At 38.3% G+C, this 20,651-nt stretch overlaps 1 protein-coding gene across 2 annotated transcripts in view; it reads left to right on the top strand.

Moving 5' to 3' along the window:
* uvrag (UV radiation resistance associated gene) overlaps positions 1-20,651 on the top strand; it is a 113,449-nt gene that overhangs the window by 63,202 nt on the left and 29,596 nt on the right. For both annotated transcript variants that reach the window (XR_014029288.1, XM_081354493.1), the window contains exon 13: positions 10,515-10,590. Coding sequence is in view for 1 of the 2 variants with exons in the window: in XM_081354493.1 (XP_081210619.1) it covers positions 10,515-10,590 (76 nt within the window). In the remaining variant the exon portion in view is untranslated. The remainder of the gene's footprint in view (positions 1-10,514; positions 10,591-20,651) is intronic.

Below are 20,651 nucleotides of genomic sequence, written 5' to 3'. Positions count from 1 at the left end.
GCCCATAAGCTGAAACAACCTCTGACCTCACCTCCCTCACATTGTTTAGGGCTTCATCCGATCACCCAGCGTGTGTATATACAGATTTAAATGATGTGGCCACCCCAGGCCAAGATTTACCCATCTGATGATAAAGCTGTCAGGACAGTAATTGTGAATAAAGATGAGTGAAGTGTGAGTATTTTGGTGATAATCACTAGTCATTTGTCAATGAAGCACAATCAAAGAGCCAAAAATCTTCCTTAAGCAGATTAGCTTGACCTTTGATGAATCATTGGTTAGCTGGACTCAAATTAAGAATTATTGTGTAATTTTCCATAAGCAGTCACTGTTGACCTGTTTCTGTATGACTAGGCTTAACCGACCCATTATAAATGAGATGTTGGAGAGATGTTATTGAGAATTTGACTTGTGTTTCTGTGCGTTCACTTACTGAAATGATAATGTTATCTTCAGAGCTTTACAGTTGATATCAACATGCTTGAATTTCCAGCCTACTGTGTACATAAATTGAGATCTAGAATTGTCAGGCCAAATTCCCAGTGTCATAACTGTGAAGCATTTGTAGATCTTGTTTTTCTTTACTGTTACTTTTTGAAATGATAATGGCTCTGTTTCAAACCCTAGTGAGCCGAATAGCTAGACATGTTAGGGTATCTCGTGTTCCAAACGCAAATGTTGTTCATACTGTAAGCAACGAAATAATGCTTCCTAATTTTTGACAAATTTTATGGCAGCATCACATTTATCCTTTACGGATAATTATCACTGCAAGTGTGAGGGAAAGTTCTTTTCATCAAAGATTATGAGGGCAGATACATTGAAAAAAATAATAATGATGTGCACGAATAAATTATTTATAAAAAAGTTGCAATATTTGATTCAAAAAACAAGAATTGTCAATTTTGATTTTATGGTGACTTTAACAATAAACTCTGTGTTAACGCCAAAGTAATTACCGAGTGTAACATCATGTGAATTTGTGTGGCATGCTTGAATGATTGTTAACAGAGTTGGTTCCATTAAGGTTTCATTTTGGCTATGATGCTACCTATGTAGACAGTAGACGGAGAGGCAGCTCACTAGGTTTTAGAACAGCCAGTATTTTCTTGTCATTTTTTTTTCACCAGTATATGGTTATATAGCACTGGATGCCTCATTAGCTGTAATAGTGTAACTCAGTGTCAGGCCACATTCCAGTGTCACATTCTGAGTAATTTCCGTGTTTATTTGATTTTACAGGTTCTTAAATTGTACAGGGCTCATCCATTAAACCTGAACATTCACTGTAATATTGATCCACCGTTCCCATAATTGAAATCTGACGAATCCCCATTCGGCCATAAAACCATAATTTTCGACATACAACCTTCTTTGCTTCTTGTTAAAGCTTTTTTCCCCCCACTACTTTTACATATTTAGCCAAAATTCCTATCTAATATGACTTGAAATGCACTAATTGGACGGACAGAAATGGGATCTCAATAAATTTCCGGATCCAAGGTCAGTTCTACATGGTATTGAATGCGTAAACTTAAGGTTAGCAGCTCTGACCATTACGCTACCACCCTCCCAGACCATTGCTTTTTTCCGCTTTTCTTTCTCTGCATTTTAGAGCAATTGTCTCCCAGTGAGACAGTTTTGGAGTGCAGTCCTGCGGTTCTTTCCTTCTTTCTCCACCTGGGATGCCTCATCTGTGACCAAATGATGTGGTTTGGAGGTTGTTGTTTGTAGATTATCCCTTGGCCCTCCTCTTTTTCTTAATGTAGCACTAAAAATACACTCAATTGTTTTACCGTAACGTTCTTTGCAATCTTGGAAGCTTCTTTCGGCCCCCCGGATGCATTCTTGAAATGCAATGGACTCTAACAACACGTTGCACCCACATTTCTTCACTTCTAGCCCATTGCGCCACGGCTGATTGCCGCAGAGCTCGGAGAGGCCGGGAGATGCGATCCAGATGTACTCTGGGTGATGGAGTCCAGAGATTGGCCCATTAAACCCAAGCCCCCCTCTCATATTGGCTTTTATGGGGAACTGTATGATGGCGCTGTCCACATTTTCAGAAGGACTTTATGACAAGCGTAAAAATGGAAGTAGGGATTGACACATCGCTCCATGAGTTGAGGAGTTGCCAGCTTGGGCTCCCAGACCAGAGAGGGCGGCCATGAGAAACAGTGAGCTCAAAGGAAAGGAAAATTATTAAAGGATCCTTTGATGATGCCTGCTAAGATGGCCTGTACTTCCTTTTTGGGGTTGGCTGGTTGTATTTTATTTCCATCTTTGAAAGGATCACAGCTCAGTTCCTCCTTGTCTGAATGCATTTCTTGAGACACATCAGAAATTTAAACCATTCCAATGAAACCATTGATTTTTTTGATTTAGCAGTGTGATTCATAACATAATGACTTCTTCAAGGGCTGATATCATTTAAAGACAGTGGAAAGACTCGTCAGTCTTTTATTTGGCCCTCAGGGACGAAGTCCGGGTCTGCCAGAATCAGTTTGATGGGACTGAAAGTTGATAAAAGCACTCATCATAAAGACAGAAGACTGGACCCAGGCTGTACCCGGCAGCTGAATACATCATGCCTCTGGCTGTCTTCTCCTTTTCCATCCCTCTATCTTCAAAACGTTCTTGAGGTGTGGATCGTGCCATGTTTCCATTGTTCTTTAAATCATTCCGTTCTTGTTGATATCTTCAGGTCCAAATTGTCAAATATTTATATATATATTGTCAAATATAACCATGTTTTGATTAGCCAGATCAAACTCGTATTTGTTGGGCTACCTGTTTATGATGCTTGGAAATTTTTTGGATTGTTCAGTTTATCTTTTCAAAATTGTCAACATTCTTGTTTTGTTGAAAAGATGATCTTGTTCTTGTTGATCCAGTCTGGCAAATACGATCTTCATTATGTTACGTTCTTATTAGGGTTGCACAAAATATTGAAATTGGTTATTGGCTAATTTATAATTTTATATACATCAATAAAATAAAGATTTGATTTAATTAGTTTGAATATATTAATTATAATGAATTAATCTACAATATATGTAACATTTTTACAATTAATAATTTTTACAATGGGCATGTATCAGTCATCGGCTAGAACATGAAAATAAATACTTTTGTTGAGCAGAATATTAATATCTATATATAGATCTGAAATAGTTTTCTTTTTTGATTGACCAGCACAACTTTAAAACATTTTTTTGTTTGTTTAAAACTTTTTTGGTTGTTGTTCAGGACTTTCTTTGGTATTCAGGTACATTTGACTGAGGGAATTTCCGTGCTCGTGCTGCAGTTTTCCAGACTTGCTACGATCTTCATTACGAAGCTTTATTCTTTGCGTCCGTCTGGCGTGCGACTGGCTTCGATGAGAGTTAAGGGAATTTTACAGCAGCCTGCTGTTTGGTGGGTGGTCAGAGCAGATCGTGCATGGGTCCAAGAACTGTTGAAAATCTTCCCAGCTACTCAGAATGACCTGCGCTAATGTATACTCGCCGCAAGCCACGGCACATGTTGCGCCTGCCTGTTTACACCTCATAATTGATACTCCAAATGTACATAACCATGTCATCCTAACTCTGTTTCGTGCTATTGCATACTCTCTCTCCATTTGTGAACAGCCCATATTTATGTATTAACACGCTTGCATGCATGTTTTCTCACAGTCATTCATTCTTTCCGGTGCGCACACTTGTTGCTTCTATCTCCTGCTTTTATGACCACACATATATGCAACATACCTTTCAGCGTTCCTTCTCCACACATTGTCGTTTAATTCACCTGGGAAACATAGAACATTCCCCATAACTACAGAGTTTTTAATGCAGTTTCAGATGTGGGGAATCATAAATCAAGCCTGCTTCTTTTAAACAAACACCTGCCTCCAAACTGTCACAGCTAATGGCAGCACTTGCCGTATAAATCAACCATAGCTGTAACTCTCAATATCATAGAAACGATTACACTGAGCACCTGCCACACAATGCTATTTTAATGGGCCAGGCACAGCCGATAGCCCACGCTGTAACCGTTTTGATATTTTCGGGCTCTCTTTAAAAATATGCGTGTCTTGAAAAGGTCTAAAAGGGATTTGTGGGTCACTTGCTCTGTCGTCTTAGTTTCTTTATGAGCTGGTGTAAGAGAACAAGGTGCATTTTCCCCCACAGCTGTTTAATTAAGACCAGAAACGGGGCTGGAGAACTGGAAGGGAACACTTTTTACTGTATGCTATAGGTATTTATTATGCTATGCATCTGAACTTCCTCATAGATGCAATTTACTGAGTCAAACATCTCTATATCTGATGCTTGTGTAATGTTAGTTTGAATAATAACATTTCAGACATATTTTAAGATGATCAAAGTGGGAATAAACAAACTGTAGTGTAAATTACAGTGACCCTGAAAGTATTTGGACACACTAGACAGCACAAGCACACTTTTAAAGCAAAACATGACACAAAAATATTTGTGGGAACTTGATTTGATGATAACTGACTTCACACATTGACTGAAAATCACTCCAGGACCAGTTAACACACTTTTTAAGCCACTGGCTGCTTCTAGGAGGTCAAAGTTAACTTAGAGGATAATATGGTAGATATGGTACCCTACGCCCAAGAAAAACCTCTCATCAATATAACCAGTCTCTACTCCTTTTATTTCAAGGTTAAGTTTTTGTTTTACTGTATTTTTCAACAAAGGATATTTAGATGTACTTTAGAATGAAGTTGATATCATTTTTGTGAATAGGCGATAACTCAGTGGGAGGTGAGTTAGTCCGTTGAGTCTACTTTAGATTGGTCAAGTCTTGGCTGAGCACCATTTCTTTGTCATAAAGCGGTTATACAGAACAAAGAGCTTATGTGGTAATATGAGGTCATGATTCTGAGGTGGTGCACACAAAACCTTTTTGTAATCGTACATGCCCATCTCGTCTCTTTTTCTGCTCTTGTGTAGTTAATTGATAACATCTCACTCATTCTCCGTAACTCAGGGAGAGAGGGAAAGAAAGAAAAGATGGAAGCAGTCAGAAGGAAAATGAATGAGAATGTGTGTCACTGTCATGTTCAATTATCTAAGCTCTTTTTTTCATAAAGTATCTTTCCAGATCAAACTTTAGAAAGAAATTTAGGCAAATCTGGAAACATGGAGGATTGTTCTGGCATATGTTTTGCCCCGTCACAAACATTTACTGGAAAAGTACAGCTCTGCTACTGGTGACCCTGTTTGTTTGAGGTGGGGCAATGATGAAATTAGAGTTGCTACATTAATATTAGGATAATAGAGGTTTTTCACCAGAATTGCAAGGTTCTGGATGGGACAAATTGGCTCAACAGCACATAGGCTACGTTCACACTGCAGGCTGAAACGACCCAATTCCGATTTTTTTGCCCCTATGCGACCTGTATCTGATCTTTTCATGACAGTCTGAACGACACAGATCCGATCTTTTCAAATGCGACCCAGGCCACTTGGGTATGTGGTCCAAATCCGATACGTAGCCGATCTTTTGAAATGCGACTTCAGTCTGAACGGCCAGGTCGCATGTATCCGACCCGCACTTCATTGATACGCGACAAACGTCATAATTCTGCGTTGAAGTAGTCGTCGGTTTGAAAACGGACTGCATATTTGTCGAGCTGAGGTAAATCTGCCGAACGGGTCGACTTCGACGAGCCCGTTAATTAAAAAAATAAGTAAAAGCCCACGGCCACCATCATGATATATCCAATGTGAATAAGAGTAGACTAACGTTATGTTAACTTATTTGTGCTGATATTAGATAGGTCAGCGGCTGCTGTCTGGCTCTTGTGTAACGGTTGCTGCGCGCGCTCGTGTGTTGTGTGTGTGTGTGTGTGAGTGAATCACAGTTAGTTGAAGTTTAGCTAACGTTACTTTCGCAAACAACAAGTGACGTCGTTGACCGTTGAGTACTCTTCTGCGCATGCGGGTCACTTCTGGGTCATTTCACGTTCACACAGGAGATCACAGAAGGTCACATTTAATTGGAAATGTGAACGGCCTTGCAAAAAAATCGAATTTTTAAAAAAAATCGGAATTGAGCATTAAGCCCTACAGTGTGAACGCAGCCATAATGTTTTCTCCTGCCACCTCCAAGTATTAAATATGCGTTAAAATGTTAAATTATCAAATCACCCAATTTTAAGCACTTTCTTAACATTACATAAAATTATTTAACATGTTTTATATATATATATATATATATATATATATATATATATATATATATATATATATATATATATATATATATTTAAAACAACATTAAGAGATTAAACTGTTTTCACAACTTGAATAAATTTTTATTTTAAAGCAGCACTCAGTAGCTTCGGGATTTCTTCGCTGTATTCTCGCTTTTTGCTCGCAGGTTTCTCTCTAGAGCTCCCCCCACAGCTTTGGAATAGATATTTGACAACACTGTTGTAAAACCTCGTTGATGATTCTCAGACACCAGAGGCTATAGATCAACGACATCAAAGCAGATGGGACATTCTTTAAAACGTCTTCTTCATTCGGGTTCGGACAGCGTGAGGGAGCGCAATAATGACAGCATTTTAGCAGATTTCTTTTGGCCGTAAAGCGATTGTTTACATCGCGAGACCTGATATCACGCGAGACTTCCTGACGCGGCGGCCGGCGGCCCGCCGGCTCAAAGTTGCAAGTGCGTATTTTCCGCTCATGGGCACCAGGGGGGTGCGAAACGACCACCATTCAACCCGAAATAAGTAATATAACCATTCCAATGACTCCGAAGCTGTTCAGTTAAGGTAAAAAAAGTTACTTTGTTCACCTTTAAGCAGAATTATTGGTAACATTTTCTATGACGCTATAATATATAGATATAGAAATATGAGTGTGTAACTATTTAAATGTTTTAAATTGACTTTTCTTTTAAGATTTTAACATGTGTTTTCAAAACTAGTAATATAATGTGCTACGATTATTTGATGGGCAGGTAATATAGTAACATGTTCAGTTAAATCATCTTTCGGTTCAAGCCTATGTTTTGCCTGGTTCTGAGAGAGGTTCACATGTCCTTAACCAAGCGCCAGCACTATTTTGGTGGACGACCAATATGGGTCACTTCCAAAACTGATATTCAGCTATATTCATGCATTTGTGATGGGGTGTGAGGTATCCTGCCACATAAGAGTGAACATTTCTCCCGCTCTCACTGTAATCCTCCACATTTCCAATAGCGATAAAAACACTTCTTATTTCCTCTCCATTTCTCTCTCTTTCTCTCTTGTTAACCCGAACGCACTTTTTCACATGTAAGTACACACACATACTCGCTTCCTGCCCCCTGTTGCTCTGTTATAATATATTTGACTGGACATTCCCTTGAGGAATTCCTGGTGCTCTGTGAACCAGAGTCACAGCAGTATGATCTCACACACACACACACACCGGAGAACACTCATTAATCACTGTTAGGTGACGGTATGTGCACGCCTGCGTATGTTTGTGTGTGTGCGAGTGATTTTTGGCTGAGTTACTGTCGTTGTTTTTTATGGAATGTGGTAAGATGTGGCTTTTGAGCATATGATTGGGAACCAAGTGATTCCCAAGTGGTTCTTGCACAATGCGGACAGAATACTATACTGAGATACCCTGACAGAGTTTCTTGCACTTCTTATTTAGTTGCGGCACAAGACTGCTACGGAATCTACAGTAAGAAATATACGTCGTGACCAGTGTAGTCCGATTCCCGAACGAATGACTCTAACAAACCAATTCTTTTTAGTGAATCAAATACATGTCCAAGTCCAACAAATGACTCTTATGATCCAGTTCTATTTAGTGAACCAAAACCAAACAGTACAACCCAGTGTAATCCGATTTCTGAAAGAATCCCTCTTATGAGCCGATTCTTTTCAATGAATCAGAAACATACATCACAACCAGTTTTGTCTTATCACAGAATTAATTAATCTGATTGAGTCAAACACATTCAGTGCAACCAGTGTAGTCTTACTTGCGGTACTTATTGGTATTTCGGAATGTAACGTAAAATACGGTATTGCTAAAGGTAGTTTTAAATTATTAACAACTAACTGCTTTACATTTATTGCTGTTTTGTTGCCTCCTAGTGCAAATCCGCCACTTATGAGGTTCTATGACTGTTGACTTGGAAGGCAGCGAGGCAGTTCACTAGGTTTGGGTGAGGAATAAGTTGCAACACGGTACCTTGTTCTGCTCTTTTACACTCAAAGTGACATGAATGGTATGTTGAAGTGTGTGCGTGTGTATGTTCAGTCCGTTGAGGGTTTTAAGTATGCACCTGCTTCAAGATTATGCCCCCCTGGGTCTTACGGGTCAGACAGGAAGTATGTGAGTGCGTGTGTATGTCTGTGAGAGACAGAATTGTTAAGACAGGAAGTGCAGGGTGGGGATTTCTGGGTCTGTCTCCACTCTTCCGCGATTAAAAGCACGAGTTCCAGGTGCGACTGACAAAAAGGCCTCACGGATTACAGAGGAACTTCCGGAAGATCACTCACACCTCTGGGTTGTAGGTGTCTGCCGCCCATAGGCTAAAGTCTGTGACCCCAGGCCAGTCCACGACTTCTCCTACTGTGCAGTTTTATGAAAATAAAATATGAATGACTCTACGTTGCACGTTCACAATCGTGAGACTCTTATAAATGCATTCCTCAGGTATGAAGTCTTGAAAACTCACACGCTGTGTTTTAATAAGCCTGACAGCACTGTCACGGGAGCTTTGTGGTTGAAGTGGTCATATTTTTGTTGATCACAGGTGGTTAAGCTGGAGGCTTTTCTGTCCTCTTCTTGTTCTGTCTCTCTTTCTCTCTATCTCTCCTTCCCAGTAAGCTCTTAATAACAGGGCAGTAATGTCGTACTCTGACATTACGGGGGCTGCAGTTATGTCAGGTGTTAGTGGAAGTAGCTTTGAGGAGGGTGCAGAATATTCACAAGTTGTCTTTCTGTCTGTTTGTTGAGCCTTTCCCATCCTATGTTTTTTTTTTTTTTTCAGAGGGACTTTCCAATTGGGTTTTTTTTAGGCCGTATATTCCAAGAAAATTATTAGGATGTTCGGTTCAGGATGCTTGTTTTTGAAACATGTCCATTGCTGCTAAACTGCTAACTGCTAGCGCAATTTGATAATCTTAATATTCCTCAGATATTCTGTTTTTTTCTATTGTCAATTTATTGTATTTTATTTTATTTATTATTTTATTTTAGCCTTTTAATTTAATATACTTTGAACCAAAGCTTAAAACCTAAGTGTACTTTAAAACTATAACAAATCAATGCAAATGTAGTTCTTGTTTTTTTATATTATATTATATTATATTATATTATATTATATTATATTATATTATATTATATTATATTATATTATATTATATTATATTATATTATATTATATTATATTATATTATATTACCAAACTTTACTACTACTCTTTTGGTGCCTTACAAGCAGTTACATTTCTTTTTTAGAAGTGCAAATTCAGCTCTTGTTCATATTTTATTGACTAATGATCTACTGTATATATATATATATATTTATAGATATATGGATATATAGATGGATAGATAGATAGATAGATAGATAGATAGATAGATAGATAGATAGATAGATAGATAGATAGATAGATAGATAGATAGATAGATAGATAGATAGATAGATAGATAGATAGATAGATAGATAGATGTATTGCTTCAAGAGGATAAAATGAATAGCTAGAATTGAGTGTTGTCCACATCATAGGTATCCAGTGATCTCTGAAACATGTACCTTATTGTATTGCACTATTTTTATATAAAAACAAGCTTTTTCTAAAGTCTTACATTCTCAGTAAATGCTTCAATGTGCACCCTTCAGAATTGCATTAATAGTCCAGCGTGTTCATCTGTTGTGCATCTTGACTGGTTAGTTCATTATTCGTTGCTCTGATGTAGACATTGATATTGTGTGCCGTTCGGCCATTTCTGAATCATGATTACGCTTGTGGTTTAAATGAGAACTGACCGAAAGAAACAAGCCAGAATGATGATCTTAAGGGATAATAGATTGTGTTTCAGACATGCATTTGAGAAGCGGATCAGAACCAGACCTCCAGAGCTCCAGGCGGTCTCTTAACATCTGCACAAATGTCTTGCGTCAGAAACAGCCCGTTGCTTTGCGAAGTTTGTGAAGAGTTTGAAGCATCGTCATTGCACCGTTAACTACACAGGACATAAATACCCTTAAACACTAAAAGAATCTGGACTCTGAATGTTGGTTTGTAAATACAGTTATTAGTTTCAGGCTTTAAAGTTTTGGTTAGCTGTTTATCCAGATGACCTGCTGTTTTTTTGTTTTGTGTGAGGTTGTCCTCTGCAAAGTTATGAACTGATTACGACCTCATAAAAAATGTTCTTTGCTTTGTGTTTAGTATGGGAACCATGTGTAATGGTTCAGAGGTGAGTGCTGAAACTCTTTCTCATGATGCCTCTGTGCTCTTGTTTGCAGGTTCCCCCTTTATCCCAGAGGAGAGCGTTTCCAGTTTGAATACGGTGTCTATTTGCTCAACAAAAACATCGCCCAGGTAAGAATCTCTCAACAGGTTCCACTGTAAAAATCAAGATGGCTGAATGACTGATTACACAGGGTGTGTATCTGAAACAGAAGGGATGAATGTTGTCCAGTGAGTCAGTACTTTAAATAACCCCTGAACTAAACTTCTATGTTGAGATTTTGCTCTCAAAGTTATCACAGCTGAAGTTCTAGAACTGATGTACCTTGTAAATCACTTGCATTAACGTCATCCAAAAAGAGTTTCATAAGCCATTGCTCAAATCCAATTTCAAGTTTGAGCTTTGATTCAGAATTATACAACATGAATTTAATCGATTTCCCTGGTTAAGTGTAAGATTAGCACGCCTCCATGGCTCTGGGAGTGGAATCCAAGCCTCCTGCGCTCCAGCTGTTGCCCCAACTTAAGGCGGAGATGAATAACACAGAATAGACTTCAGAAAGAACCAAGGAGGTCGACCGAATCGGTCCATCTCTGACCCACGCGAGCGGCACGCACGTTGCTAGAACAAAAACGTAGCTGTGCGTGGTATGGAGTGATATGTAAGCTTAGCCAACTCTGAGGGGAAAGCTTATATATCTGTCATGTTTGATATATGCCTCCATTTGTAGTCTGACTGCGAGATGCCCTCCGCAGCTTGTTCTTCATACTGCCTGTCGCCCACCATTTCCATTCCACGTCCGCTTAATCAGAACGAATGTAATGCTTTGCACCTTTGCCAGAAATCTTCATTAACCTTGTCAGTGTTTCTCTGTAGGGCAAACTAATGGAGCTTATCTCGGTGTGTTGACCGCGAGATCAAGCGGTTTTTAAACTCATCGTTTGTGAAGCCTCTCACCCCGAGTCAAGCCGATCCATATGAGCTCAGTGAACTCAACATTTTGAAGCATTTGAGTTGGTTGAGCTCAAACTGGCTACGTAGCTTACTGTAACAGATGAGCTATAACCCATTTATTTTTTTGGGCCTCTGTGTTGCACATGTGTTCCAGTTTGGGAGAGAAACTGTCCGGAGAATGCATGACGCTTTGCCCTTGAGTCACGCTACTTGTTATTTCTTTTTCTTTTAGCTTTAACTCGCGATCCCAACGGCTAGGCCTGCTGTACTGTATATATTCCCCTCTGCATCTTTCTCAATACGCCCCTTGCTAATCCGAATAGGACTAGGCTGCTTCATCGACCCCTAAATATTAGAAAATTGAGCTTGGCTTTTCCTACTAAATGTGATTTGCGAATAACTAGCAAGCGAAGGGCTGTTTGTTATTTTGTTGTTATTTTTCTTGTGGTCTAACTTTTTCCCGTCTGACCCTCTCGTCTTTAATGCGTTCCGTTCGTTAGCCGTAGCCGCGGTGGCTCAGTGTGTCCGTCTGCTGAGACTAAGCAGAGATCGGGTTTCACAGCGGCGCTCTTGTTCTGGAATGGAGGAGATTAAACGTCTATCTTTTATTAAATTGTGTGTGTTTGAAAACGATCCAAGCAGGCAGGAGGGAGGGAGAGAGAAAGGAGGGGTGTTTTAGTTGCTTTGAAGCAGCGCGCTGACTGGATGTTGTTTTTATTTAGTCCTCGTGTCATGGGAGGAAGGGAGAAGAATGTCAGGTGGCCAGTGGGGTTTCGCCAGGGCACTTTTGTCTGTGATAGATGAGTTAGGAACCTGGTGATAAATGTTTTTTTTTTAATATATATATATATTGTATTTTTATTTGTTTTTCTCTGTCGTTTGCACTATTGCTTTGCTGCTAGGGTTTTGCTTTAATATTTCGTGACGGTGCTTTTAAAAGGGTTGAATTTATAGAATTTTTTAGCGTGCTGTTTTAGTGTGCTGTGAGACTGTCAGCAGAGAAGTTATCTGTCTTTTCAGGGAAGTTAAGTCTCTAAATCCATTCCCTTTAAAGCACTGCCGCTGTAGCCATCAAAGCAAATTCACCCACATCAACAATACATTTTAAGGCAAGATCAGTTTTTTTTGTGTGTGTGTGTACTAAACAGATAGTTTTTTTGCAATATTTGTAGAATATAATTTGTACTATTGAAGGGCTGTGCATTCTTGCATGTAATTCTTTTTAATGTTGACTGATGTTTTATCATGTCGCACAATGAATATCACATTTTAAAGATGTCATTTTTAATGAAATAAGTGTTTTGAGAGCAGTTTTTCAACGTATGAAAGCATCCTATTAAGGGGCCATTCACAAAGAGCGCATTTAGCATTTTTTAACGCAGGGCAGTGGAATGGAAGATAAAATGCAATGTCTAGAGACAAGTTTTTTTTAAATATCCTTCAGAAAAAATCTATTTAAAAAAATGGAACAGTTTATTGAACCTTTAGACAAAATCTTTAAAAAACAAAACAAATTTGAATGAAAAAAATGCATATGTGTTTTATGTCTGGTATCATATTTGATAAATCAGGCTTTTATGGCTTATATAGTATGAAATAGGAGAATATGGAGCTCCTACTCGAGGTGGAAAAACACCTAGAGTTTATGCAGTTTGTTAAAGTTACTGATACTTACATGGTCAAAAATTAAGCTGACATTCTGATAGCTTGTAATGTAATCAACGAGATCTTTATAATAACAGTATAGCAGACTACATACATTAAATGCATATAAATATAATTCGTCACTTTATATTTTCTAATAATATGTCTTAAGACAATATTTAAATGCTTAGTTTTATGATCAATGTGCTGTATTTTTTTATTGTGAAGTGCAAAACATATAATGCAAAGCAAGGCAATGACGATTGAGAGATTTTACAAATACATTTTCAAAAGCCTGATGTATCATATTTGAACATGACTTTTCTATAAACTGATGTATGGTTAATCATTTGCTTCAGTCCAGTAGGTGTTCATCTTGAAGTATTCCTAATAATACTAATAAGCTGTTCTGACATTACTTTATAAAAATCAGTAAAGATTTCACAGCTAAAAGACACGTGTACACAACATGAAGGGGGATATTTTTACTTGCATTTTACCCTTTACTTGCTAAAAAAGTATAAACTATCAATCAGATAGCTGAAGGCATGTAGTAGATTGTGTACTACAGGTTTTTCAGCATTAGGCATCAGGCCTTAGACATTTGGTTATCAAATATGATACAGTACACTAAAAAATCCTGGGTTCTTTTTTCAACTCAAATACTGGGTTGAGCCTTTTTTGTGGTTATTTTTGTCAGTGTTTGGGTAGTTTTCGTGTTACTCAGCTCCTGGGTCAAATGCAACAACTCAGCAGTTGAGTTATTTATCACAACGTATTTGCATCCTCTTCAGCTTTCAGCAACATCGAATTGGTGCATTTCTTTGGTAAAATTAGTGTAAATGGGACAACAGAGACTGGTCGAATACATGTGATTTACTCCTAAATGTTAAATTTTTTTACTTCTAAAGTTTAAATGTTGGCAATTTTGTATAGCCTATATTAAAAATGGTATAAAATATGCTATACTTTAAAATATGATAATCATCGATAATAAATGAAGTTATCATGCAAACCAGTGGTTGTGTGGAGTATTTTACATAAGTTTAGAGGATTAACCTGTAAGCACTAATTCATGTATGAAGAAAAAAAAAAAGCTAGTATTTCAGTAAAAATGAATGGATAAAATCAACCCATTATGCTGGGTTTAATAAACAACCAAATTGCTGGGTAAAATTAGCCCAACATGTGTTCTGTCCCACTGTATATTTGCCCTTGGACTTAAAACAACCCAAATTGGGTTGTTTTTAACCCAGAGGGTTTTTTTTGCCGTTTTAGGGTTAAAAGCTTCTTTTATCTTGACTGCTGCATTATTATGCTGCAAAAGATATAATAAGATGTGAGCACAATGGTCAAAAATGTCTGCAAAAAAAAAAAAAAAAAAAAAAAACATTTTTTTCTTAAAGTTCTTTGTGCATGACCTCTAAGGAATGCATCTTATTGGTGTCTCTTGACCCTAATCCAATGTAATTATAAAAGGCTTCTTTCGACTAGTTATTCCGACAACCCACATACATGCCAACTGTGAAATTATTCTTAAATTGCAACCTTACGTGACTTATTTGGATGTTGTCAGCAAGGTAATCGAGAGAGAGAGAGAGAGAGATTTAAGCAGTTTTTGTCTGTGTTTGTTGCATTATAGAGCATGTTTCAAGACTGAAGCTCTACTTTTTTTTGGTAGTTAGGCTTGGCTAGCTTGTGTACTTCCTTTGGTTTGGACTTCGACACAAGGAAGACAAGTTAAACTCTGTAAAGAAGAAAAAAAAACAATCTTTTTTTATTTCTATTTTTTAACATCTTTTCTGTTTATGTTAAATAACAAGAGTATTTAATTCATTACGCCTCTGCCGAGACTTCCTTCAACTGTCATAACAACATCTGGAATGTTGTGAATTTGGCTTTTAATAGTCATTATGTTTTAAATGTTGTTCTAGTTGGCAGCACAACAAACACTCTTGTGCTGCTGTTGTTTAATATATTTCATATGGATCATTCAGAATGTTGGTTTGGACACCGTACCATTGAGGTCAAACTGTGTTTGAAAAAGTTTCCAAGCTTTCAAAACTATGTAGCATGTATATGTGTGAATTTGTGTTGTCTAAGTGGTTCATCTTCCCCTAGATGGCAGAAGCACTGAAGTGACCAACCCTCAGTTGAAGCTCCTGAAGCACAGCAGCACTCTGAGGACAGATTACCTTCTCTCGAGACACTGCATAAACTGAACGCTGAAAGAAATATTACAATTAGCACTCAGTTGCCAAGCTAGTGAGATATCTTATTTGGCAAGGAGCTCAGCAGGAAGGGCTGTGCTTGGAATTAAACCCAGAGTGGGTTGAAGATTATTGGGGAATTTGAAGTGTAGGTCTAGCATTGTGCCCTGTTCTCTGCAAAGCCAGGAAACCTGGCAGTATCAGCACTGCTCGATGACTGGATCTAAATTTCTTTCTAATGCTAATATGCATATTTTGGTGCACTCATGATTGTACGTTTGATAAGGAGGCTTTGGTTGCACTTGTTCATTCGACGCTTTTGGACTTGTTGAGGTACTGAGAGTTTCCACTTGAGAACCAAGCAGTGACGTTCTTATATAGAACATTTTATTTAGTCTTCATTTCTAATTTATTTTCAGTTTGTCTTTTGGGTTTAGTTCTGTTTTCATTAGTCATTAATATATCATTGTTTGTTTTAGATTAATTTTAGATTTTTAGTTTTTAATGTTTAATGCAAAAGTGGGAAACTGTTAAAATGTTACATTTTCAGCGCAGTTTAGTGTTATAGCTATCTAGTTGGTATATTATCAAAAACTAAGATTAATTTATAGCCATTGTTTTCATTTAGCTTTTATTTAAATTTTTATTCATGGTAATAACACTGGTTAAACACCTTTTTTTTTATTAGTTTTGTTATTGTTTACCCCGTGATGAAACACTTCCCAACCAGGCACACTAAAACTGGCAAAGTGTAAAAAAAAAAAAAAAAAAAAAAAAAGGAGGTTCTACACTGCAGTCCAGGATGCATTAAGGTGCAGTCACATTTACTGTTGTCTTGCGAATTTCGCTGACAAAAAACTTGGAATATTTTTTAAAACTTGGAAAAATATATACCAATATGAAAATTTTGACCGATAACCCATAATTCTTTATATCTGAAAGCCTATAACCGATTTATTGGCTGATAAATTGGTCAATTTTTATATAATCTTTTTGTGAGCCTGATTAAATTTTTTTTTTTTATTGTCTCACCATTAAAATCCATGTCCTAAGTACACAATTATTAGCCTAGAAATCTAGACGCACCCTAGCGGCAGCAAAATGTATTTTGCAGCCAGGGTAGTCTAGCAACTCTCAATAAACCTTCTCGCTGCAAAAACCCAGATTGGGTCAGGCCAATCACGTCGTGTATAGAGTAGGCGGGGGCGGGCTTAACATACACGACAGAGTTGCGACGGTTACCTGGCTGCTGCTACTTGAAAACAAAGAATGGCGGCTGCTGATGGAGAACAACGGTCTTTCGAATCGGCTTTGGCCGCGACTCTGGAGGACTTGGAGTTAAGTTTTTCTTTGAGAAAAGAGCAAAGAACGGCACTTAAGTCATTCTTAAAAAAAGGAAGATGTGTTCGTCGTTTTGCCAGCCAGATATGGCAAAAGTTGAATCTATCAACTAAGCTCCGCTGTTGGGAAAACGCTCTGGTTGGTTGAAGCGCTGTCCTATAGAGCTGGTAAGTCCCGCCCCTTCCGCAAAACCCCGCTGGACCTCAAAGTTGAAAAACCGTCAATGCAAGTGAATGGGAGAAAATAATTATTTTCTGGTCCCGTTTGAATTGTGCCATGAATGTGAACATATGTTGTCTGTGAATTTTTTATATAACTTTTCATGTTACGAGTTTGACAGTATATGGTATGATTCTTCGGCTAGCAGTTGTGGAAAAGACATAACGAGAAAGACTACATGTCGCCTATGTGACGTCACCCCATAAAGTTGACTTACCCGTGGTTTTCACCAACCTCAACGATTTTGTCCACTCCCTGAAAGAAGGCGGTGAAGTGCACCAAAGACACAGACATGTTTAGCGGGATCCGTGAGCTAGTCCGTGTGCTAGTGGTGTTGATGTTTCAAACGCGTCGAGAGTTGTAGTCCACAAAGTGCTCTCACACAAAGTCTAACCGTATCAAACTTCTACCCGCTAAATTGTAGCATTCTTTACACGAAAAGTTATATAAAAAATTCACAGACAACATATGTTCACATTCATGGCACAATTCAAACGGGACCAGAAAATAATTATTTTCTCCCATTCACTTGCATTGACGGTTTTTCAACTTTGAGGTCCAGCGGGGTTTTGCGGAAGGGGCGGGACTTACCAGCTCTATTGCGTGCAGAGGGAATTTGAAAGACAGCCGTTTATCCCGCCCCTCGGATTGAGCTGTGACTATGGTGAGTTTCCAGACCTAACATCTTGATGTAGGTTTGGCTTGCCAGGCTACACAATTATAACATTCTCATTATAATTGTACTGTATGTAGCCTATATGACAGACTTGCGCTGCCCCCCAACCCCCCCCCCCCCTCCCCTTTTTAAGTGATTCCAATCATATTTCAATCAATTCAAAAGCATAATTTCTTATTGGGCCGATAACAGTAACATTAAAAATGTTTCTGAACAACAGAAAGCAACTTGGTTTAAAAGAGTGACTTCTGTGTGAGCCGTGCTTCATGCATCACTACACTATTGACAATAGACCTTTTTTGCCCTATTTCACCGCTATTTTGCATTTTACATTTAGCATTTGTGCTGCGTTTTCAACCCTCCTATTTAAACCTTCATACCTCTAACATCTTGCGATTGATTCATTCGAGATACATGAATATGTTTCGTTCCCTTAAGTCTTGCAGGTGCACATGAACTCTAGCTGTAAAGCAGTGAGAGATTCTTGGTTGCCATTAGTGTCATGGCTGTTATCTAACATGACTTTTCTGGGATGGAAACCATATGAACCTTAGGTGAAGAGAGGAGATATGCATGCAAACACTCGCACGCCTGTAAGTCTCATTTTCATTCGCTGTCACACATGTAGTGAAAGGCTGCTGGTTCCTGTATGAGAAGTTAACTACTACTATTACATACCTGCCTTCCTGTGAGAGCGTTTTTCCTTAATGCGAGAGTTAGCAAGGCCACAACGGTGCTTTGTGAACAAAATCACCTCTGTGTGATTAATGACTCGGGCTAAGTGGCTTTATTTGTGTATATTAAGCAGGAATTTCCATGTGTCACATTCAGCATTTACCTCCATCAGACTGTGTACATAACCTCAGAGTGTGAGCCGGCAATGACTCTCCGTTAGATGTGGTGCTATTTTCTCATACGTGTATCGTCTATGAGTGATTTGCTCACTTCTTGTTTTTTTCCAGCCCCACTAAGGCTTTAATTCCTTTTTTCATATGTTGTCTTCATTCACGTTTCTTCTTCCTTTTCTTTTTTTTCTGCTTTTGACTGAGGGTTTTCCTCCTGTTTGAATGCATTCTAACATGACTGCGCTTTTATCTTACTTGATTTACTGTGTTCTGTGAAAGAAAGATCAACATAGCGTTGAATGTGATTACCATCATGGGTCGCTAACCGTAAGATGAGCCCAAACACTGAGAGAAACGGAGAGTTAGGGAATCAAATTATGATTTTGAATCCTTTTCAGTTGCATTCCTGAAATAGAGACTTCGATCTAATGATCTGCACAAGCCTGTTGCTGATCTACCCTTCCCTTTGTGTATATATGGGTGTTTCTTCAACTTTGGGCACTTTTATGTCCTATAGGTTGATTTGTATGAACGATAACAGATTTGAACTATTTCTGTTGTATAAAGATTGCATTACAACAGCCTTAGAAACTTTTACCATGCCTGTTTCTTGTTTTAGCCTTACCCTAGAACTAGACTTTCAGCCACTTTCAACTACAAAAATATGTCATAACTATGATAATCTAAACAAATCTACTAAACAAAACTGAACAGACTAATTCCATATTTGTGTATAAATGTACATTTTTAAAGAAATACTACTGTACCACAGTTTCCACCACACCGAACTGAATAAAAAGTTGTTTGTGTGAAGTTAGTTGGTGTACTTGTTAACCAAGGACACAATGGTGTCAGTAAAGAATTTCTATTTGTACTCTTGTCCTAGATCCAGACATTAAATCTTATACTAAGATCTTAGATCTTATATTTCAGTATGTATTGTTCCAAGATGATTTACATAGGTTTTTTCAAGAACTATTCCATCAGCCGATGACTGACATAATTTCCAACCCACCATGACAACCATGTCAGTATGAAAAATCAAGGTAAATGTAATTTTTTTGTTAGTGTTGTTATTGTGCATGATTTCTAATCAGAAATTGTGAAATTATTAATAAACTGTAAAAATATATTTAGGATACATAAAGTGTTTGCTATGAAATTAGATTTGTAATTTTATTCCAAAAAAGTGTAAAATGTGTCCATCACAGAATGATATACATTATACAGTAAATAATGTGAGACGTATTGAAAATTACACGGGGGTGGGCATTTTATTAGTAGACAAATTAAGTAAACTAGTACGATTGTGGAAAGTGTTTATTTTATGCGTTTTTAGTTTCTAATAGTCCACAGGGCCAAAAGTGGTCTTAGTTGAAGAAACACCCACCTCTCAATTCCTAACTCAGTTTACCATTGAAGGCAGCCCATTGAGTCAAAAAGGCTGACTGGTCATATTTACTTATTTACCCTTCCTCCTTTAATTAAGATCAGACAGGTAAATAAAAGTGGGAGTTGATGAGTGTGAGAGAAAACTCCCAAGAGAACAGCACATTTAGCACAGACTATTCCCAGGCTATCCCAGAATCCTTCCTCCCTGTCCGGCAGACCTGCCTGCGGTGAGTGAGTCAGTCCAACGCGGTGAGCTGGACCCTCCAGAAAAAGCCGATGTATTGCGTATGCACCTTCCCTCGCACAATGAGAGCCCTTCTCCTGTCGGCCCTCCATAAAAAGCCTCATCTTCACAAACCAGGCTCAGTGAGTCCGTCCAAACCAGCGTTACGCCGTGTTTGTTTGCGTAGCCGTGAACCCTGGTCCCCCTAGTTTCACCGCCAAACCAACATCACTGGGGACAAGAGAAGAACTGGAACTGATCAACTCTTTAAACAGCTCTCCATCTCTCCAAAGCCAGACGGCATCCGCTTTCCATTTCAAGGAAGTTTGCTTTGGTGAACTGCATAATGAATCTTGTTTGCTGTCTTTTAGCCCTATGAAAGTTCACTCACTGTACTGGTAATTTTCATTTTCCTATAGAGGAAATCGAAATGCGATTTTAGCAAACATATGCTGGTTATTACAGTACTGAGAGCCACTCTCGGCCACGTAATCATCGAAAATGTGGTTTATATTTTAATATATTTAGGTGCCATTTTAAAAGGGTTGTGAGTTGTGTCCCAACTATAAAAAAATACCACTTTTTAACCCACTTTATTTTTCACATCTCAACCGCAGAATTGTTTTTGGCAGAGCGTAAACGGGCTGCACTAGCATACATGGGGACCACCCTATGTTCTCAAAAGGGT

The sequence above is a fragment of the Scardinius erythrophthalmus genome, assembly GCF_964197995.2.
Source record: "Scardinius erythrophthalmus genome assembly, chromosome: 23".
NCBI classification, from domain to species: domain Eukaryota; kingdom Metazoa; phylum Chordata; class Actinopteri; order Cypriniformes; family Leuciscidae; genus Scardinius; species Scardinius erythrophthalmus.
This window is presented reverse-complemented; position numbering and strand designations above follow the sequence as displayed.